The 22,571-nt window shown below is 42.9% G+C and overlaps 3 protein-coding genes across 3 annotated transcripts in view; 2 read left to right on the plus strand and 1 right to left on the minus strand.

Annotated features, from left to right (window-relative positions):
• LOC133413548 (uncharacterized) overlaps positions 1 to 22,571 on the plus strand; it is a 142,576-nt gene that overhangs the window by 14,183 nt on the left and 105,822 nt on the right. The gene's annotated exons all lie outside the window — the stretch shown is intronic.
• LOC133413538 (gastrula zinc finger protein XlCGF57.1-like) lies at positions 1,556 to 7,405 on the minus strand. The gene is made up of 2 exons (XM_061698041.1): positions 7,007 to 7,405; positions 1,556 to 4,174 (listed from the first exon to the last, which is right to left on the minus strand). The coding sequence occupies exons 1-2, from the start codon at positions 7,110 to 7,112 to the stop codon at positions 2,754 to 2,756; spliced, it is 1,527 nt and encodes a 508-aa protein (XP_061554025.1). The 5' UTR covers positions 7,113 to 7,405; the 3' UTR covers positions 1,556 to 2,753.
• On the plus strand, positions 14,784 to 22,149 carry LOC133413545 (zinc finger protein OZF-like). The gene is made up of 2 exons (XM_061698053.1): positions 14,784 to 15,203; positions 17,639 to 22,149. The coding sequence occupies exons 1-2, from the start codon at positions 15,095 to 15,097 to the stop codon at positions 18,700 to 18,702; spliced, it is 1,173 nt and encodes a 390-aa protein (XP_061554037.1). The 5' UTR covers positions 14,784 to 15,094; the 3' UTR covers positions 18,703 to 22,149.

Here is a 22,571-nt window from a genome sequence, read left to right on the forward strand (position 1 = left end):
TGAAATTGAAGTGGCTGATGGGGTTTATTAAAAACAGACATGCCTTTTGCAATATTGTCTCCAATGTAATTTTTCAAAACATGGGTGGGATAGATTTGTTTTTGTTAAGATGCAATTTCTACCAGTAAAGTTGTCTGATTTCCATCAACAGGTTCTCCTATAATAGAAGTTAATATTCAAACATATCTTCCCTCCCCATAGCACGCTTGATTATTAGATGATGATGATTAGAGCCATTCCACTCCCCTTGGTTTCAATGCTTAGAGAAGACACTTTGTGTTCAAATGTCTCCCCAAGGCTAAGACAACTCTGCATACAATGTATTGATTTGAGTGATAAAGTAAAAATTACTAATGAGGTTATCAGGATCATTTTAACACAGGAATTCTTTCCCGGGCCCAATTAGGAGATCATTTATTATTAGGGAATATAAAAATGATGGGATTCAACAAATTAGAACTACATATCTTTCCAGTTCCTCCCAAAATTAAAGAAGTAAATTTCAAAACCCTAAGCGAGATTTAACCCCACTCAGGAATTTTTAAGACTAACATTTAATATTGAAACGAATCACTGTGTTTTTTTTGTGCTAAGGACATTGAAAAGTTGCAACATTTATTTTTTATTTGCAAATCGGAGTACCCGGAGAAAACCCACGCAAGCACAGGGAGAACATGGAAACTCCACACAGGCAAGGCCGGATCTGAACCCGGGTCCTCAGAAATGTGAGGCAGATGCTCTAACCAGTTTCCCACCGTGCCGCCTTGAATCATTATGTTTGGGTTATTAAGCTCTAATGTCATTACATCCATCCATTTTCAACACCGCTTATCCTGGTTAGGGTCGCGGGGCGCTGGAGCCTATCCCAGCTGACTTCGGGCGAAAGGCGGACTACACCCTGAACTGGTCGCCAGTCAGTCGCAGGGCACATATAGACACGGACAACCATTCGCACCCACATGTCATTACATCAGTGGCAAAAAAAAAAAAAAAAATGACACTATGGTTTAGCAAATCATCATTAACTTGGAATTTTATGGCTACAACACATTCCAAAAAAGCTGGGACAGGTGGCAAAAACTTTTTTTAATTATCATAAAATGTCAATTCTTTTCCTTTTAAGAATGAGGGGCACTGTTTTGACTATGATGGCAGACATAATAACACTATACCAATGAAGCCTATAATCATTTTACTCCTATTCTTGAAAGGTTATTTCGGCTATAACAGGTCCTGACTGTCGTATAAAGACCATCAAATTATCCTAGGTCAGTAACGAGTGCAATAGATCATTAAGAGAAAGAGCAGCTTTAAAGAAGTGTCTATGTTGTGTACCCCCAGGTGTGGCGCTCGGAGCCACACAGCGGCGGAGCCGTCAACGACTAGTTAGTAACCGCTCGCGGTCCGGCGCAGCAGCTTTGGGGCCCATCCAACTCCCCACAGCCACGGCCAGTGCAGGACCTCACAACAGAGACACTTCAGGGAAAGATAATTGTTTATTACGTGGAATCACTCACAAACTAACTGGCTAGCAAGCTAACGAGGCAGCGATCGCCTCAGTATGACATTGGCTCTTGTACAAGTAAGAAGTCACCATCTCACTTGTTTTGTTTCGTGAGTCCGTCCACACAACAGCGACATTTCAGGGGAAGTTAATTGTTAAATGGACACAGCAACAGTCATTTTGTGACTGTGTGAGCCACACACTGTCTGAGACATGCACATTGATTGACAACTGAAGCGGAACATTTAGCAGACATGCCCACACAGTCCTGCAGCTCAAGGGCAGGGTATATTTTTTATGATTTGGGGGCCTTATCGAATTTTTTTTGTACATTTTGGCAGTCGTGAGCAACACTTCTCTGTCAAATTACATTTTGGTCCTTTTACGGGATCTTTAAGGTACTGCAATTCACTGGCATGTGGGTAAAGAGAGCCACAGCCACCAATTCACTTTCAGCCCTTTGTTTCGTTGCACTCGCGTTTGTTTTACCTGTATATGTTATATGTAAAGTTTAGTCTCAGTCATTCACAAACATTTCGATCATTTGATGTGGACGTCACAAAAACATTGGCCGAAGCAAATGTATTTAGCACTGGTGTTGATTCTTAACACTCGTCGACACGAGGCTTTACAGGAGGTACATAGACTACAAGAAGCTTGACAAAAAAACAAGAAGGTAAATAAAACACAACATTTTTTAAAGTCATTGTCACAGTCATTAGTTTGAAGATTAAACATCTATGCCTGTGAATGTTCTCATTCATCCTAGTCATTGCATTTTCTAGACATCGAATCAATCCGAAGTGAACCGTTCTGTTTGTCTTAGCGGACGTTGCACATTCACCTAGGCAAAATAGAATAGCTCTAACCAGAGGTGAGAGCTTTCCTATCGAGCCTTAGGTGCGTCTTGCCATCTTGCTTAGGTGAGAGGCGAAACGTCTTCCAAAACAATACCCTTCCATTTAAACATTTACAATTACATTTAATACTTCATAGATCACTGCTATTTTGACCAGCACGCTTGTATCTCTTAACCACACCTTGATGATAGAATCTCTGTCCACAAACAGAGCAGGAAAAAGCCATCTCACCAGTGTCAGTTCTTGTGTGACTTCTTAAGTTTCTCTGGAGAGAATCTTTTGCCACAAACTTAGCAGGCAAAAGGTTTTTCTCCAGTGTGTGTGTTCTTGTGTTTTCTAAAAGTTGCCTTTTCAAAGAATGTTTGACCACAAACTTGGCAGGGGAGTTGTTATTCACCAGTGTGTTTTCTTATATGTCTTGTCAAATTTCCCCTCTGGGTGAATTTTTTACCACAAAATGAGCAGACAAAACCATTCTCTCCAGTGTGTATTCTTGTGTGTCTTTTCAAGCTTTCCTTAAGCGTATATCTTTGGCCACAAACAGAGCAGGCAAAAGGCTTTTCTACAGTGTGTGTTTTTGCATGTCTTGTTAAGCTTCCATTAACAGAGAATCGTTGACCACAAACTGAGCAGGCAAACGGTTTCTGACCAGTGTGTATTGTTGTGTGACTTTTTAAGTGTCCCTTAAGGGAGAATGTTTGACCACAGACTGAACAGGAAAAAGGTTTCTCACCAGTATGTGTTCTTGTGTGTGTTTTTAAATGTCCCTTCTGAGCGAATCTTTGACCACAAACCGAGCAGGCTAAAGGTTTCTCTCCAGTGTGTGTTAGTCTGTGTGTTGTCAAATGTCCCTTCTGAGAGAATCTTTGGCCACAAACCGAGCAGGCATAAGGTTTCTCCCCAGTGTGTGCTCTCGTATGTATTCTTAAATATCTGTTTTCAGAGAATGTTTGACCACAAACTGAGCAGGCAAAAGGTTTTTCACCAGTATGTGTTCTTGTGTGTGTTTTTAAATGTCCCTTCTGAGTGAATGCTCGACCGCAAACTGAGCAAGCTAAAGGTCTCTCTCCACTGTGGGTTCCACTGTGAGTTGTCAAATGTCCCTTCTCAGTGAATCTTTTACCACAAACTGAGCAGGTATAAGGTGTGTGCGTTCTTGTGTGTCTTCTTAAACATCTGTTTTCAGAGAACGTTTGACCACAATCTGAGCATACAAAAATGTTCTCTGCAGTGTGGATCATCAAATGACTTTTCAAAAGAGACTTGTTGACAAACGTTTTCCCACAATTAGAACATTTCCAGTGTTTTTTGTCAGTGTGACATGTCATATCACATTCAGACTGTACATCATCATCAGTGTCAGGAGAGTGTGACATTGTGCCGTCACTATCTGATAGTGGAGCTAAGAGCCTGTCTGCTTGTGATCCTCCGCAGTGGTCTTCACCTTTTGTTGTCATGTGTTGACTTGAGCTGCTGCTTGGCAGCTCCGCCCCTCTGTTCTCCTCACGCTGACCTTCATCTTCACTCTTCAAAGGGACACCAGTCGATGCAAACTTGGTGATATACTCCTCCTTTTTAATGTTTGAGGGCTCTTCCTCCTCTTTTATGTAGGGGGTCTTTGGCTGCTCCTCATTGTGAGGGTGCTCTGACTTATCCTCTTTCATTTTAGGACGCTCTTCCTTCTCTTTATCATAAAGGAACTCCAGCTCCTCCTCCTCTTTAATTTGGGGGAGCTCTTCATCCTCCACTTCCTCCTTAATGTGCGGGGATGCTGGCTCCAGCCGCTGAGGACGAAGATCTTCACTAACATCTGGAAGACAAAAGAAGACAAACACTCATAGGCCAAATCTTCTTTATTTGCAAACTTCTCAGTCCTCGATCCTCACTCCTTGATATACATGTTAGATCCCGTCAAGGAGAACAAGAGAACTACTACAAGCAAAGAGAGAAAAAAGATGTTTAGAGAAATGTTACATTCACTGCTCGATGGCGTCATTGAATGGCGGCGGTGATGGGGTCTTTGCATGTGGCGCCTTGACGTGATATCCGTTGCAGATATTACAAATTAGCCTCTTCCAGTTTGGAAAACTACAATTCATAGTTGAGCAATCAGCCAAGTATGAGCCTTATAAAAAATTATTATTTTCTTTTTTTTCAAAAGCAACAATTCCATGAACGTTGTTGTGTTCCAATGTACACATTGTCAACCAAATTCAACAGCGTTTTAAGCAACCACAGATTTCCCAACTGTTTAACTTACTCATGATTAGGTTTATTGCTGTGTCCCTGCCTTCCTGGATACCGCAGTGCATGAAAATATTCAATTAAAAGGAGAAATAGACTTGCTTAAGATCCAGAAACTGAAAATGTACTCTTCAGTTGGATTAAAAAGATTCACTGGATCCGATGATATTTGCTTCTTTTAAGATAAGAAGGGGAAGAGCTACCTATAACGTTAAGCAGGCCTACATTTACAGTGAGAGGGAAGAGTATGTGAATGCTGTGAAATGTCTTAAATGTCCCATATTTTGGCTATATAGAAATCCATAGAATGACTCTAACAAAGACTGAGTATAAAAGTGTCAATTTCATTTTAAAAAAACACCTTTGTTTTGTCATACGAGTGCCCCTCGGACAGGTACTTCTGTTTGACCCAGTTTTGTATCCGCTTTGTACATATTTGGCTAAGACCGCTCCCGTTCTTCTAATTGGTTGCCTCCGTGTAGAAGACCCACTTGTGAGAGCACACGTGTTTGTTATGTTGGCAGTGTTGGCTCAGGTGCGGAGAGGGAGGCGGAGATGTTGACGAGTGACGTAGATAGATTTCAGGCCTCTCCGCAGAAAACGTCTGGAACTCAGGAATGCGTGGACAATTTTCATTCATATTTAGTTTGGTTGAGGTTATTGCTGTCACAGGAGGGTTAACCAGTTATTAAATGGAAGGGTTCAGCTTTTTTGGAACGTGTTGCAGCCATAAAATTCTAAGTCAATGATTATTTGCTAAAAACAATAAAGTTGATCAGTTTGAAAATTAAATATCTTGTCTTTGTAGTGTCTTCAATTAAATATAGGTTGAACATGATTTGCAAATCATTGTATTCGGTTTTTAGTTATGTTTAACACAACGTCCCAACTTCATTGGAATTGGGATTGTAGTTCATTGTGTTGTGACATAATCCCTTACATCGCTCCATCCCTAAACTCATTTGATAATTCTTGGCGCGTTTCCTAATTAATACAAAATGTAATAGCGGATCATCTCGTCGCCAATGTTATGTGCGCGTTGCGGTTCCGCTGGGACCACAACCAGGGCCACGACCCGCAGCACCTGAACGCAAAAATACAAAAGACCAGCGCAACAAATACGACACTGGCTGATCTGATGAGCAAAAATGTTGCTTAAACGTAAGAGTAGCAATAGAGGATGTCCGCTCCAGAGGTGGGTAGAGTAGCCAAACATTGTATTCAAGTAAGCGTACTGTTACTTGACAATAATGTGACTCAAGTGAAAGTAAAAAGTAGTCCGACAAAAAATTACTTGAGTAAGAGTAAAAAGTACACAGTGAAATAATTACTAAAGTACTGAGTATCTTCCAATTTTCTTGACCACATCATGAAAATCAATAAAATAAAAATTACAAAATAAAATGTGAATGTGCAAATTCTGATATTGGTGTGCGTGTGTGTGCATGTGTGTATGCACGGCCAACACTAAAATATCTGCAATTTACTGCAAGGTGTTTTCTCAAGTTATAAGTGAGGTGAAATGCCCACGTTTGGGCAGACAGTGCCAGACATATACTACAATACATGAAATCTGTTGTTTTTGTTCGTCTAAATGTAAACACGAGTAGCGCGCCGTTGCCTTCATAGTAACGACGCCCTTCGCAACATGGTGGCCACACAGGCACGACGATCAGCCGGGCTGGCTTAGCTAGTTTTAATACCGTTGCCCTTAAGACCAGTAGAAGACGTTGCGTTAGGTCATGCAACTTTCTGTGTCTTTTGATTGATGAACTAGTCTTAAATGTCACTAGAGCTTAAATTGTATTGGAGCAAACAGCTCCCAATGCGGAAGTCAAAGTCGTAGTCTTGTGCAGGAAATAGTCGACAAATAAGAAATTATTGATAAATAAACGTAGCGAGCGACATTCGCATATTTTGTTTGCATATTATATCTATATTGTGGCCCAAAAATAAAAAGTATCCATGTCATATCTGGGGCTCCGTAAGGATCATCTCCTGTGCTGTGTAAGAAGCCAGCAGCAGCTGAGGAGCACACTAGTCACATTTATGCTTCAAAAGTGGTATGCGTGGTTATTATAGTGCAACTAAACATGATATTGTAAATTATATTTCTGAGGGGCGTTTCAACTTGTGCTACCCTCTTTTAAATCTGAGCACTTGCCCCTCCATAGGTCTCTGCACGCCCCTTTCTAAACTTCAAAAATGCTGCCTACGCCCCTGGGTCGACACAAACACGAGATCATCGGAGAAATATCAGATCCAGATCCACATAGTTTGTTGGAGCTTAATAATGTTACATTAATAGTAAAGTCGCACAGTCATAGCAATAAACACGGGGATACTATTAAAATGATCATGTATTTCCTAAACAAGCTAAAGTAAGACGTAAACAAACCTGCTGGGTGTAACCTAACACCATCCAGTAGTTGACTTTGTCGCTGGTTCTCCTCTTTTGTTCTACAAAGTTCCCCCTCGTACTCCGCTGTCCTTCTTGCACACATTTTCCCACGACAATCACAACACTTTACGCTCACACTTGATCTCTGTTGAACGATGTGTCGATGTCAAACGCGTCTCTTTGTTAGCAGCTAGTAAGCTAAGCTTAGCTAGGACAACACGCGAAGCGTCAACGAGCACCGACTAGAAGAGTTTAACACGGAATTTTAACAATTGAGGTTTTAGTCCAGTAAAGTAGTCCCGGCGTACTGTGCCAAGGCTTCGGGGTTTCAGGTTCGGCACTAATTCAGCAAGATGTAGCAAAGCGCGTGTGGTCACGTTCCAAACAAGAAGTGAGCCGAAGTAGATTCGCGGAGGAATATGTACGGCAACGCCATTTAGACAAACTTAACGCATTCACTGCAAGGCCTCCATGTTCGCATGGAGAGTTGAGTTCAACAGCCTTTCAATGACACAAGATGGCTGCCCGTCTAGAGACACCTGACATCCTGCGGGAGCTTACAAGTGACAAACTAAAGGAATTTACATTAGTGATGCGAATTCCGGCTCTTTTTAGAGAACCGGCTCTTTTGGCTCCCAAACGGATTCCTCGGATTTTTTGGTTGCTTAAATTATTCCCATCAAAAATGTAAAATTCATACGCAGAATAGATTACTAATATTAAAAAAAAACGCATTATTTTCTTTATTTATATGTTTATTATGTAAATACTCCTTTAATTTTGAATTGTGTTCCTGTTGTGGTGGTGAAACGCATGACGCTGTAGCCACTGCAGCATCAGTAGCAACAGCTCCAGTAGAAACACTGGCATCTTCATTTTTGAAATTTTCAATTGCCTGTTTTTGTTGTTTTCCTTCCCATTGCACTAATGGGTGCACAGTCCTAATTCCTGTGTAAATCCTTTCTAAAGTTTGTCCTGTAGAAAATATTTTCATATTTTACTTCTTTTCCTGCTATGCTGTTACTTACCAGCGTTTGTGTTGTTTATCCTTGTAACTGTACTGTAATTCCCTCGTCTCCCTCCCTCCCTCCTCACGCCGTACGCTGTGTGTAATTGCCACCAAGTGCAATGGCAAATCACGAGCATGCAGCGTGCACCGCATACTGTGCCGCATGTATTGCCACCCCTCCACCTCTACCCAATGCAACTGACAAATCTCGAGCGTGCACGGTGCACCGCAAGGCTGAAACTATCTGCTTGTGCTGCTCTTAAAAGCCGCCCACCTCTGTCCAATGAGAGAGAAGTGGTTGGCTCCTGTCGTTCGCTTGAAAGAGCTTGAAAGTCCGTTGGGCCCTATTTCTCAGTCTTTTCAACTTCAGCCTCTCCTCCGCCCTGGTTCTCGTAAAGGAAAACCTGATGCCGTCTCTCGGCTTTTTTCACCTCCCTCCAACTCGGTGGAACCGGACCCCATCCTTCCCTCTTCCAGCTTTGTTGGGGCTGCCGCGAGTAGTTAAGAACGCTCAGAGAACCCAACCGGATCCCAAGACCGGATCCTAAGACCGGACCACCAGACCGTCTCTTCATGCCCAATTCTGCCCACTCCAAACGTACCTGTCATCCCGGAATCACCCATACCATCCAATTCATCCAACAACACTTCTGGTGACCCAGCCTGCCAAAAGACACCCGAGAGTGCATCCTAACCTGCTCCGTCTGTGCCCGAGGAAAGACTTTGCATCAACCCCCAGCTGGTCTGCTGCACCCCTAACCCATCCCGAGCCGCCCCTGGTCCCACATTGCCTTGGACTTCGTTACCGGCCTACCCCCCTCTGAAGGCTACACCAACATCCTTAGCATCGTAGATCTTTTCTCCAAGTATGTCCATTTTGTACCCCTTCCCAAGTTGCCCTCTGCTTTTGAGACGGCTAACCTCCTAGTCCTTCACGTGTTCAGACTTCATGGCATCCCCATTGACATTGTCTCGGACCGAGGTCCTCAGTTCTCCTCCCAGGTGCGGAAGGAGTTCTGCAAGGCGGTGGGCGCAGCAGCCAGTCTGTCTTCCGGCTACCATCCCCAATCCAACGGCCAGACGAAACGGGTGGATCAAAATCTGGAGTCTGCTCTTCGCTGCGTTGCCGCACGCAATCCCGCCTCCTGGAGCGCCTTTCTCTCGTGGGTTGAATATGCCCACAACTCCCTCACCAACTCCACCACAGGTATGGCTCCTTCCATGACATGCTGTGGTTTCCAACCTCCTCTGTTTAAGGAACAGGAGCACACGGTGGATGTTCCTTCGGTGAGGGACCACCTGTGACGCGTCCAATCTACTTGGAATGACTTCAGGGCTGCCCTGGCTCATTCAGCCGAAAGGAACTAGCGGCTGGCGGATCTTCATTGCTTCCCTACGCCTGTATACAAGGTGGGTCAGATGGTTTGGCTCTCCTCCCGTGACCGCCCTCTCCAAACTGAATCCCGTAAACTCACACCACGCTTCATTGGACCTTTTCCAGTCACTAAAGTCATCTTATCCCACCTCTGTACAGTTGAAGCTTCCCCAATCTCTCAAGATCCACCCGACGTTTCATGTATCTCTGCTCAAGCCTGTCTCCACCAGTACCCTTTTCTTCATACAGTATTTGGACATTGCTTAAATTTGTTGCTCTACCATTTACTTTAAAAAGAAAAAAGAAAACAAAATCCTCAAATTGTATTTTTACTTCCTTAGATTAAGCATGCTATGAATATTTCCTGACTTTTCCAGCACCCTTTGTAAATGCTGATTTTTGAAAACAAAAATTGGCAGTACGCTTCAGTCTATTTTGGATCGTCATTCATCCACGCAGTCAAAATCATACAGAACTGAATGCTTAAACTGTCTGAAGGAGTGTTGTAAAACTCCAACTCTTTCCTCACTCTGCAGCATTATATTGCCTCAGGATGGAAAGTCTGGATGGTTTTTTAAGGCAATTAAGAGTGAAAATAGTGGTGTTAGATACATTTGAGTAAGCCTGTTTAGTTGTAATGCTTTGGAGCAGAAGGAGTTGCTCAGCCATGAAGGTAAGTGTGTGCAGATTAATTTCCGCCCATTAAACAGCATAGTCAGCTCATAATTTTATTGTGTGGTTGAATGAGAGGCCTTAACTTTGTAGCTGTATGAAGTTCAGTCCATTGACTTGCCTAAACTTAGGGGCATGATCTGCCACATCAAGTATGACATTGAAGCAATGTGCTAACCCGCACAATGAGGCATCAATCTATAATAGTACTGTCATAATTGTTGCCTTATGTTTTTTACCTCAACTGATCACGAAAGTGTATATTTTCTCATTTTTAATTTTAGTCATTTGTCTGATTAAATAATTGAATAACAATCAATGTAAAAAAAAAAGTATTGTTAACGATGGTAAAATGCTAGCAAAATAAACAATTTCACATTATACGGATAAGAAAAATGTATATGAATATTCAAAGTATTCCGATAATTATATTTTAATAACAATGCATTGTTGAAACATTACAAAATGAAGCAGTACCAGGCTGGCCGGCCGTCGGCACTCGTGGGTGCTGCTTGAACCGTGGACGTGCAGGGGGTGGAGTGGGGGTGTCGGGGCTGTGAGGCTCCGTCGACCCTGAGAGTCCAGGATGGGCAGCACGACCTCTTGCTGTGTCCACAGATTCCACACTACCCCGAAAGTTCACTCCAGATTGAAAGAGGACCACACCGTACCGGATCAGAACTTGCGGCAGGAGGAGACGATCCTCAAAAACAACCTGCAACACATCAGTGCCATCGAAAATACGGAGGGGAACGTGAACACAACACTTAATATCCACCTTTTGGATACAGCAGTTGACTGACTAGAAATCTTCATAAACAATAGCTATATCTCTATACAGTCAATACATGGGGAATGTGTCGTGAATATTGTCTATGAAGAGTATACGTACAGCATAATACCATGGTATGAAGTATATTCATTATATTATATTTACATATATTATATTTATATATTATATTTACATATAATAAAACATATAATTTGATCAATAGCGGTAAAGACATGGCCCACTGAATTTCCCTTTGCAAATCAATTAATTTTATTCATGTGAGGATAAGCGGTTAAGAGAATAGATGGATGGACGGATAATGGATGAGTATTTTAATTATTGGCAGGTGCATCCAAAGGTCATAATTGTTTCTCAGAAAAAAAAATTCTCATGTCATATTTTTCAAACTTTTAATGCCAAAATGTCTTTACCGTTATGTGTCAGAAATGGAGTTGCATGATTTGTAACATGTTTCCTGAAGATACTAATTACATTTTTGGATATACAGGATTTATTGTTCCCTATCGTGTAATATGCCTTTTCCATGAAAATGAACACAAATGCGTGTTCGGGTCTTCAGGGTTCCTTTTTTCTTTCTTTTTTTTTTTTTCTCTCTTACAAACGGTCATTCTTTGTCACTCAAGCTGTCTTTACTGTATAATGATAGCCTCATTATGTTGTTGCAATACACCAGATGGATTTGGGAGCATCAGTGCCAGGATGAGGCAGACATTTTGCATTCAAATATAAGTATATTATACAACAGTAATAAAGTTGTCCTTCTGAAATAGAAGTTATCATTGTTTATGATTTTCCACATACAAGTTTCAGAAATATGGTTGTCTGGATTACATTAAATTAATTAAATGCTGCCCTACGGGGGGCACAAGCCAGTGCAACCCGTAGGCCGGTCCCAAGCCCAGATAAATGCAGAGGGTTGCGTCAGGAAGGTAATGTAATATATGGTTTTATTGTGTAACTAGTCTGGGTGTGAACATGGGTGTTTTATTGCAGGGAGGACAAAATGTAAACTAGATAATGGTGTGGGGTTGCGATGCAGGAAAGCTCCCAGCAGTGTGCATGTTGAGGCGGCGGGGAACATCTGTTGGAGACGTCAATGGCTGCCGGGGGTTCCTGTAAACATTATGAGAAACAAGAATGTGGAGACAGCGTTTGGAGCCAGCGTTTGGAGCCAGCTGCAAATGGCCATCATTCTGCAGAGCAATGATGACGTCAATGGCCGCTGGCCCAATCAGACGACAACGATTCCACACTTCCTCTTTGAAACATTCTATAAGTCTGGGGCAGGAACAGATAGGTTTGTTCGGACTACGCTATCTGCTAAGGCTAAGATAGGGGTAGCTGCGGACCCAGAGCTCTGAAGTATGTATGGACTCATCTGTCAGGAATAAATTGGTTGGTTTTTAACACATCGTTATAATCGGAGTTCTTTCACGAAAACGAACACGCTAGGAACCGCGAGAGTTAATAGGTGATTTTAAACACAGGTTCCTTTAAAAGGCATCCGGTTGAAAACTTTGCCAAACAAATATGAGCGTTCATCCAAAGAATTCCATATCCAGGATCGGTCATGGTCCGTGTTAACAATGTCCGCCACCGGTGCCGTCAACCTGCAGGGCGCCGGTGGAAATTCAGCTACTGTGAGTCGAAGTCATAGAAGAAGAGGTGGAAAGCGGGTTCTTCGGCAGAAAGAGAAGAGGAAAGCACAGAGCCTAGAACTGAATGTGGGGAGTTTGAATCTTGGGACTGACAGGAAAATCTTGGGGTTTGGTTGACATGATGATTAGGATAAAGTTTTTATATTGCGTGTCCAGGAGACCAGATGGAAAGGCAGTAAGGCTAGAAGTTTAGGGGCGGGGTTTAAATTATTTTACCATGGTGTAGATGGGAAGAGAAATGGAGTCGGGGGGTTATTTTAAAAGAAGAGTTGGCTAAGAATGTCTTGGAGGTGAAAAGAGTATCAGATCGAGTGATGAGGCTGAAACTTGAAATTGAGATCGAGTGATGAGGCTGAAACTTGAAATTGAGGGTGTTACGTATAATGTGATTAGTGGCTATGCCCCACAGGTAGGATGTGAAAGGTTGGATTCAGGACAGAAGTGAGTATTTGCGAGCAACAGTATGGTTTCATGCCTAGAAAGAGTACCACAGATGCATTATTTCCCTTGAGGATGTTGATGGAAAAGTACAGAGAAGGTCAGAAGGAGCTACATTGTGTCTTTGTAGATCTAGAGAAAGCCTATGACAGAGAACCCAGAGAGGAACTGTGGTACTGCATGCGGAAGTCTGGAGTGGCAGAGAAGTATGTTAGAATAATACAGGACATGTACGGGGGCAGCAGAACAGCGGTGAGGTGTGCTGTAGGTGTGACAAACGAATTTAAGGTGGAGGTAGGACTGCATCAGGGATCAGCCCTGAACCCCTTCCTTTTTGCAGTGGTGATGGATAGGCTGACAGATGAGGTTAGACTGGACTCCCCGTGGACCATGATGTTTTCAGATGACATTATGATCTGCAGTGAAAGCAGGGAGCAGGTGGAGGAACAGTTCGAAAAGATGGAGACATGCACTGGAACGCAGAGGAATGAAAATTAGCCGAAGTAAGACAGGATATATGTGTATCAATGAGAGGGGTGGTGGGGGAAGAGTGAGCCTACAAGGAGAAGAGATAGCAAGGCTGGAGGACTTTAAATACTTGGGGTCAACCGTCCAGAGCAATGGTGAGTGTGGTCAGGAAGCGAAGAAACGGGTCCAAGCAGGTTGGAACGGGTGGAGGAAGGTGTCAGGTGTGTTATGTGACAGAAGAGTCTCTGCTAGGATGAAGGGCGACGTTTATAAGACAGTGGTGAGGCCAGCCATGATGTACGGATTAGAGACAGGTGGCACTGAAGAGACAACAGGAAGCAGAGTTGGAGGTGGCGGAAATGAAGATGTTGAGGTTCGCTTTCGGAGTGACCAGGTTGGATAAAATTAGAAATGAGCTCATCAGAGGGACAGCCAAGGTTCGATGTTTTGAATACAAAGTTAGAGAGAGCGGACTTCGATGGTTTGGACACGTTTAGAAGAGAGCGAGTCAGTATATCGGGAGAAGGATGATGAGGATGGAGCTGCCAGGCAAGAGAACTAGAGGAAGGCCAAAGAGAAGGTTGATGGATGTCGTGAGGGAAGACATGATGGCAGTTGGTTTTCGAGGGGATGATGCAGGAGATAGGCTTACATGGAAAAGGATGACGCGCTGTGGCGACCCCTAAAGGGACAACCCGAAAGGAAAAGAAGAAGAAGGTTGTCTGGAATACATTTGCATTGGACTGCTATGAAATCGATGTACTGAACATGGCTGCATTAGATCGCGACAGTTACGCTTATTTTAACTGTATTGTATGTTCTTAATTGTTAAGAACAATTGTTAACATACAATTAACAATTGTTAATTGTATGTTAATTGTACATTCTCTTTTCTATCCTTTTTATCTTACACAATTTTATTCCTCGCACTTGTTTCTATTTGTATTTTATTTTCATATATTATTTTCTTTGTATCTGTCTGCAAAGGAAGATGATAGTATGTCTTTTTATGTGATCGCTTTGCTAGGGAAAAGCCAAAAGTCACTTCTACTTTGCTAAATATTATGGAAGACACGGGACTCTGTTTTGGTCCGCACGTTTGACGTCACGTCTCAAAGTTCCAATTCCTTGTCACGTGACACGGACCAGCGCAATACAGCTCCACGTGCGGGGGTGTATCAGCACATCGTTTTTCAACGTAAACTATTGAAAACAGTTGAAAGTGACACATGCGCCCCCAATTTCTACTTTGAAGTAAATATCGAGAATCCTTTTTTGAAGCAATCCACGCCCAATGATTAGCGTGACTGTCGATATATTCATTCCAGTCCCGATGCGCCCGTCACCAGTTGCCAACAACTTCCGCTGCAGCATTAACCTTCGTGCACGTATTTTTCCGTAACCACTCGCGCTCTAGTAAATCGTTCTTCTTAAATTACTAGTGAACGAACCTAAACCTCGACACAGTACTTCCGTCACTACTTTACTGGACTGAAACATCATTCGTTACAATTTCGCGTCCGGCTGAACTCGCCTCGGTGCACGTCGAAGCTTGTCGGCTTAGCTTTGCTTAGCTTAGCTTCGTTTAGCTTGCTAACAAAGAGACGCGTTTGTCAGCAACGCATCGCCGAGCAGAGATCGAGTGTGGAAAGTGTGTTATTATAGCGTGGAAATGTGTGCAAGACCGACCGAGAAGAACGCGGAGGAACTTTCTGGATTCAAAGAGAACGAACGTCAACTGGCGCATGACGCTGCTTTCAAGCAGCCTCGAGACACGGCAGGTTTGTACGCTTCTTACGATCACTTGTTGAGGAAAGAACCGCTTTCTGTCGTTAGAAATATTCCCGTGCCCGCGTGGTTATTTTTCAATGGAACCCTCGTTACTGTATGATAGCGATAGCCGTTGAGATACTGTCACACCAGACAGCCCGGAACTGCAACAGTTTTGTCAAGAGGAATGATCCCAAATTCATCCTGAACGTTTTTGCACGTCTGACCTGCAACGACAGGCAACGTGTCAAAGTTGTTCATGTGTATTTAACCCACAAATTAGTATTTTGTGTGCAGATTGTATCTATTACACGGTCAGAAATTAGTATTTTGTGTGCATGTTATATCTATATTGTAACTGCAAAAAAAAAAAAAAAAAAAATTCTATGTCATGTCTGGGACTCCTTAGATGTTAGTGGATCTATTCTCTGGACCTTTTTTTTTTTTTACAGGATGTAATGTATGCATAGCTACAAGCTACATTCTACAATGTTTGATTGTACTACATGTTTTAGTTGTACATTTTATTTGTAGCTAAGTGATCGACACTTTGAGAATCAAAGTTCTAATAAAAAAAAAAAAAGAGACAAGCTTGAGCAGTTAGTTTGAAGAAAAAGACTGGTGCATGAGTCGCATACGGCGAGATCTTCCTTTTCTCTGAACTACTCCTAAATTCTAGTTGACAAAGTGAAACGGTATTTGACCATAATTAATCCGCAAAGACCGAATCAAGGCAACTGGACTGTGATTGTTTGTTGAAGATGTTTCACCTCAATTCGGAAAGGCTTCTTCAGTTCTAAAATGTTAGGTTTGGAGTCTCCTTATTTATGTTTTGGTGGGGGTGGTCAATGATAGGTTGTTTTTGTTGCCCCGCGTGGTTGGCTGTCTTGCATAGTCATCCGTCATTCACGTGTCTTGTTGCAAAACAGCTCGTTAGGGCCACCTTTCCCATTGAATGAGGCGACCTTTGGAGGGAGAGACGTCAGGATGTTATTTGCAGATGATAGGTGATGTCTCAAACCTCCTCCTTTGTTTCGAGACAGCTTTTCTAGTTTGACATATGTAGCTTCTCTTACACCTCTTCCAAACCAGCGGTCCTCCCGATCCAGAATTTGGACATTGTTGTCTTCGAAGGAATGTCCTTTCTTCTTGAGATGCAAATGAACTGCTGATTGTGGAGCGAAAGAAGCCGGCCATCGATGCTGTGCCTTTCGTCTGTGAAGCGGTTGCTTCATCCCGCCGATGTAGTCTGCACTGTCAAAACAACATTGATGAGTTTGCTTCTCAGGATTTTGTCATTGGGGCGAACCGACTTTTGACTGAGTGTTCTTGGTGGGTTTGAAATGCATTGTTATATTATCATGTTTGGAGAAAATACTTGACTTTCTCTGACAAGCCAACCACCTAGGGGACCGCCACATTTTGCCTCCTCCTTTTGCCGTTTCTGTCTTCAGGCTCAGGTGTAGTGGCTCTTCTTCTCTTGGTGGATTTGACAAAGGCCCGCTATGCATACCCACAATTAGTAAGAACCTTCCTGATGCAAGTCTCCTTCTGTCTTCCGTTGTCTTTGGTGGAGATTTTCTCTGCTCTGTCCTCGAGGGTTCTGATAACGCCTAGCTTGTGTTCCAGTGGGTGATGAGAGTCAAACAGAAGGTACCGGTCTGTGTGGGTAGGTTTTCTGTAGACCTTAATGTTGAGGCTTCCATCCTTTCCTGGCCCCACCTTGCAGTTCAAAAACGGCAACGTGTCCTCTTTGATGTCTATGCAGGTGAAACTGATGTTTCCATCCACAGAGTTGATGTGTTCAGTAAACAAATCTACAGCCTTTGATCTTAACCCATGTGTCATCGACATACCTGAACCAGTGGCTGGGCTTTTAGTTCCTTTAAAGGAGTTCAATGCTTTTCTTTCCACTTCTTCCATGTATATATTGGCGAGCCCATGGCACAGCTGTGTTCTTGCTTGTAAAAAACATTGATTGTATTCCTTTTGGATTAAAGGTGAAACGTCTTGAACAAACGAGCAGTCCAGTTGCCTTGGTTAAACCTTTGCAAATTACCATGACTTGGATGACTGAGAATCTACATAGACAGAATGCCTGACCATGCTTGCGTATTTTATGTTTTTGGGCTGTATTATATCTTATAATTGATACAATGTTGAGAGCTAACAAATCTGGTTCGTGGCCAGTGAAAAATGTTTGAGGAAATAGCATCCTTGTGTAGTAATGTAATTATTGTACAGTGTGTAATTGTATATTTCTGTTACACTTTATCACTGCAAGATGTTGTTCACCAACTGTGGATGTGTGGAGAATAAAAAATTGTTGAAGATTCGTCAAGTTGTCAAGTATTTCTGAAACTAGAAGTCAACCTTTGGGAGCAGTTATACCAGCACGGCTGTGACTTTACCAAATCAAATGTCTCTGTCTTCTTATGTCCTGCAGACCAAAGTGAAAAATATCTTCGCCCTGAGCAACAGGAGCCACAGTGCCCTCACATTAAAGAGGAGGAGGAGGAGGAGCACCCCTTCATTAATGAGGAGCCAGTGTCCCCTCACAATAAAAAGGAGGAAGAGCCCACTCACATTAAAAAGCAAGAGGAGACAGAAAACTCCCACATCAAAGTAGAAGAGGAGGATAACAAGTTGCCATTGACCTTTGTCACTTTGAAGAATGAAGATAAAGGTAAATGTGAGGAGAACAGAGGGGTGGAGCCTCCAAGCAGCAGCTCAAGTCAACACATGAAAACAGCAGGCGATGGAGACCACAGTGGAGGATCACAAGCACGCGGCCTCCTAGCTCCACTATCAGATAGTGACGACATAACGTCACACTCTCCTGACAGTGATGACGATGATCATGATGATGAACACTCGAAAGGTGATATGACATGTCACACCAACAACAAATGCTGGGAATGTTCTCAGTGTGGAAAAACAATAAGTTCAAAGCGGAATTTGAAAGTTCACATGAGAATACACACTGGAGAAAAACCTTTTGTCTGTTCAGTTTGTGGTAAAAGATTCACTGAACAAGGCACTTTGACAAAACACGCAAGAACACACTCAGGAGAGAAACCTTTTGTCTGCCCAGTTTGTGGCGAAAGATTCGCTGTAAATACTAGTTTAGTAACACACACAAGAACACACACAGGAGAGAAACCTTTCGCCTGCTTGTTTTGTGGCAAAAGATTCTCGAAAAAGTCAAATTTAAAAATGCACACAAGAATACACACTGGAGAGAAACCATTTTCCTGCTCAGTATGTGATAAAAACTTCTATGAAAAGGCAAAGTTGACAAAACACACAAGAACACACACTGGGGAGAAACCTTTTACCTGTTCAGTATGTGGCAAAAACTTCTCTGGAAAGTCAAGTTTAGCAACACACACAAGAACACACACTGGGGAGAAACCTTTTTCCTGCTCAGTATGTGGCAAAAGATTCTCGAGAAAGTCCGTTTTAATCAGGCACACAAGAGCACATTCTGGAGACAAACCTTTTGCCTGATCAGTTTGTAGTCTTACAGCACCACCTATCTTCTTCATCCAATGCCGTACTTTTATCTATTCCAAAGAGACTCAATAATTCTTCCTCCAACAAACAAAGAAAATAAATATGGCCGCTTATGGCCATAAGGCAGCTTCATGAAGCTTTTACAACTGAGTGGAATATTAATGAAGGAGTTTCTATCCAACAACTCTAATTGAAAGACAGTGGTCTCTCCCCAAGGCATCTTAACGACTGTTGGTTTGAATTCCAAAAGAATGCTACAATGCGTGCCTCGAACTTGGAGCATAAATAGTTGAGTTTTTCCCCCCCATACCAATCGAGGCTGTGGCTGTCCTAACTAAGCCTTGTTGCATGAACTAATGAAGCCTGCTTGGATGAAGGCCAAACGTCTTCTAAGACTACCAGAACAGTTCACTTGTGATCGATTCAATGCCCTGAGAATGAAATGGCTAATTAATGAGAATATTCACAGGCATATTTTGGGTCAAAGATTCTCTCAAAAGGGACATTTAGAAAAACGCACAAAAACACACATTGGGGGAAAAAAAATATTCAATCGAGTGGGTGTTCTCTCAAAGATTTTCCAGTAATTATTTTGTTAAACGATGCAAGTGTGCTGATGAGAATAGCCGCAATCGAAGCTTTAAAAGAAAAAAATTGACCCATATATATTGGCCTAAAAAAAAAAAAAAAAGACAACAAAGTCCATCCATCCATCCATTTCCAGAGCCGCTTCTCCTCACTAGGGTCGTGGGCGTGCTGGAGCCTATCCCAGCTATCATCGGGTAGGAGGCGGGGTACACCCCGAACTGGTTGCCAGCCAATCGCAGGGCACATACAAACAAACAACCATTTGCACTCACATTCACACCTACGGGCAATTTAGAGTGTCCAATTAATGCATGTTTTTGGGATGTGGGAGGAAACCGGAGTGCCCGGAGAAAACCCACGCAGGCATGGGGAGAACATGCAAATTCCACACAGGCGGGGCCGGGGATTGAACCCAGGTCCTCAGAACTGTGAGGCTGACGCTCAAACCAGTCTTCCACCGTGCCGCCGACAACAAAGTCATTTCCAATAATATCTAACCATTTTGAAGCAACTGATAAATAATAGCCCTGGGAATGCCCCTTTTACATCGCCAAAATCAATATGTCGCCATATCTTGGTGTCCTGCGATGGAACTGGAGACCAAATTCGCTGCATAGCCGCTGTGTACAAAGGAATGTACTATACTAGAAAGTGGGAGTGTTTACTCATATTTTATGTATCGTTGCTGTCAGGCGGAATCCACCCACCTCTGAAATGACAATTTTTCAAGAAATAAACAAAAATATAATAATTCATGCCCTGCCATTGGCTGGCGACCAGTTCAGGGTGTACCCCACCTCTCGCCCGAAGATAGGTGGGATAGTCTGCAGTATGCCCGCGACCCTAGTGAATGGAAAAAAAGGAAGGAAGGAAGGAATAGGAAGGAATAATAACGACATCTTGCTTGAGTTTCCAAACACTGCTTGGTTCTCTTTGGTATCCATGTTTGAGGACAGCACTGGAATTGGCATCTTTCTGGAGTCGATTTCCCTCTACTGTCCTTCTGAACTAGAGTTAGCCGCCACAGTGGACAGTTGTGATGGAAAACCACACCGTCAAACCTGAACTGGAAAACTGAAATCTGTTAGGACTGATTCATAATACCAACCGGGATGATTTATTTGTGGACTGAGTATTATTGCATGGGACTAGAAAAAAACAATAAAAGAGAAAAGATTCCTTCCTGGGTTGTTATTTGAATCAACAATTCAAGGAGTTGAATTGTCATACCAACACACATTTAAACATGATATGGCATGAAATAAGAGCCCCTGCATCCCAGTTTAGCGCACACAGTCTAAAAACCTGTGAAATAAGGAGTACGAAAATTTGACCAAATAAAACAAAGATTTTAAAAATTATAAAAATACATATTTATAGTTATGTGTGCAAAGGTGCAAATGCAACAAATATGTGGGTGCAGCAGAGATAAAAATGCCAGAGGCTTGAATTCCAAATAATTACTGTACTTGAACGCAATAGTGTTCATCGTGCAGGGTTGACTCGGCCCGGGGTGGGGGGCTGATGTTCGGGCTACAGAGCACTGTGCGAGTTTGACAGGCTGTAACAGCTTCCAGAAAGAAGCTGTTCCTCAGCCAGGTAGTCCTGCACCAGAGTGTCCATAGCCTCCTGCCTGACGGGAGACATTTGAAAAGTGTGTGTCTTTTAGTGCTCTTTGATGATGCAGAGTGCCTTTCTTCTGTATGTGTCGGTGAATATGTCTATAGTGGTGGGAAGGCTGTTCCCCACAATCTCCTTTCTAGTTCCTTCCTCAAAGCAGCTGAGCAGCTCCTGTGGCGTACTGTGATGCTGGTGTTAGGATGCGCTCCACCTTACATCTGTAGAAGCTTCTCCAGACATCGCTCCCCACTCTGGCATGTCACAGCTTCTGGATGAAGTACAGAGGTTTGTGTGCCCTCTTTGAGCACACTGGAAGTGTTTTGGCACCATATGATGTCCTTGGAAAGGTAGACTCCTAGGTGCTTGTAGCTGGAGACCACTTCTATGACCCCTGCATGAAGTGCAGAGGGGTCAGGAGTGTCTGTCCCTCCTGAAGTCCAGCACCATCTCCTTGATCTTCTGCACATTGATGCAAAGATTATCTTTGCACCAGTCCACCAGGTCTAGTTCTACCGCCTCTGTACTTGGACTCATCATTGTAATATGTATATTTAATTTGTATTTTTGGGGTTTCTCTCTTTTAATTGATGTTTTTCTGTTTTATCAGTGGTACAAAAGGTGTTATTCAAGTGGGCTGATAGGTTTGTTCACTGAGCCTGCTTTGAGGTTAAAAAATTAAGATCAACTTACAAAAATAGACAACAATTAGGAAGTAAATAGATAAGTAGATAAATAGATATTAAATACATGTAGCGTATATTGGGTTTGGATAAAAGCTTAAGTAATTTGGGAAGAGGAGAGTCGGTGGTTAGACGCCTGCGTTTTCCGGCGTGATCCAGCGCACTTTAAAAGGTTGTCTTTGTAGTGTATTCAATTAAATACAGGTTGAACATAATTTGCAAATAATTGTCTGTTATCTGTAATCTGTTTTTATTTATGTTCTGGTCATATATATATATATCCATCCATCCATTTTCAACACCGCTTATCCTGGTTAGGGTCGCGGGACGCTGGAGCCTATCCCAGCTGACTTCGGGCGAAAGGCGGACTACACCCTGAACTGGTCGCCAGTCACTCGTAGGGCACATATAGACACGGACAACCATTCGCACTCACATTCACAACGTCACTCAGTGGGAACTGAACCCACGCTGCCTGCACCAAAGTCAGGCAAGTGTACCACTACACCATCAGCGACTTACACACACACGCACACACGTATATATCCATCCATTTTCTGAGCCGCTTCTCCTCACTAGGGTCGCGGGCGTGCTGCAGCCTATCCCAGCTGTCATTGGGCAGGAGGCGGGGTACACCCTGAACTGGTTGCCAGCCAATCGCAGGGCACATAGAAACAAACAACCATTCGCACTCACTGTCATGCCTACGGGCAATTTAGAGTCTCCAATTAATGCATGTTTTTGGGATGTGGGAGGAAACCGGAGTACCCGGAGAAAACCCACGCAGGCACGGGGAGAAGATGCAAACTCCACACAGGCGGGGCCGGGGATTGAACCTTGGTCCTCAGACCTGTGAGGTTGACGCTCTAACCAGTCGCCACCGTGCGTGCGTGCGTGCGTGCGTATGTATGTATGTATATGTATATATATATATATATATATGTATGTATATATATATGCATATATATATATATA

The sequence above is a fragment of the Phycodurus eques genome, chromosome 15 (genome assembly GCF_024500275.1).
Source record: "Phycodurus eques isolate BA_2022a chromosome 15, UOR_Pequ_1.1, whole genome shotgun sequence".
Lineage (NCBI taxonomy): Eukaryota > Metazoa > Chordata > Actinopteri > Syngnathiformes > Syngnathidae > Phycodurus > Phycodurus eques.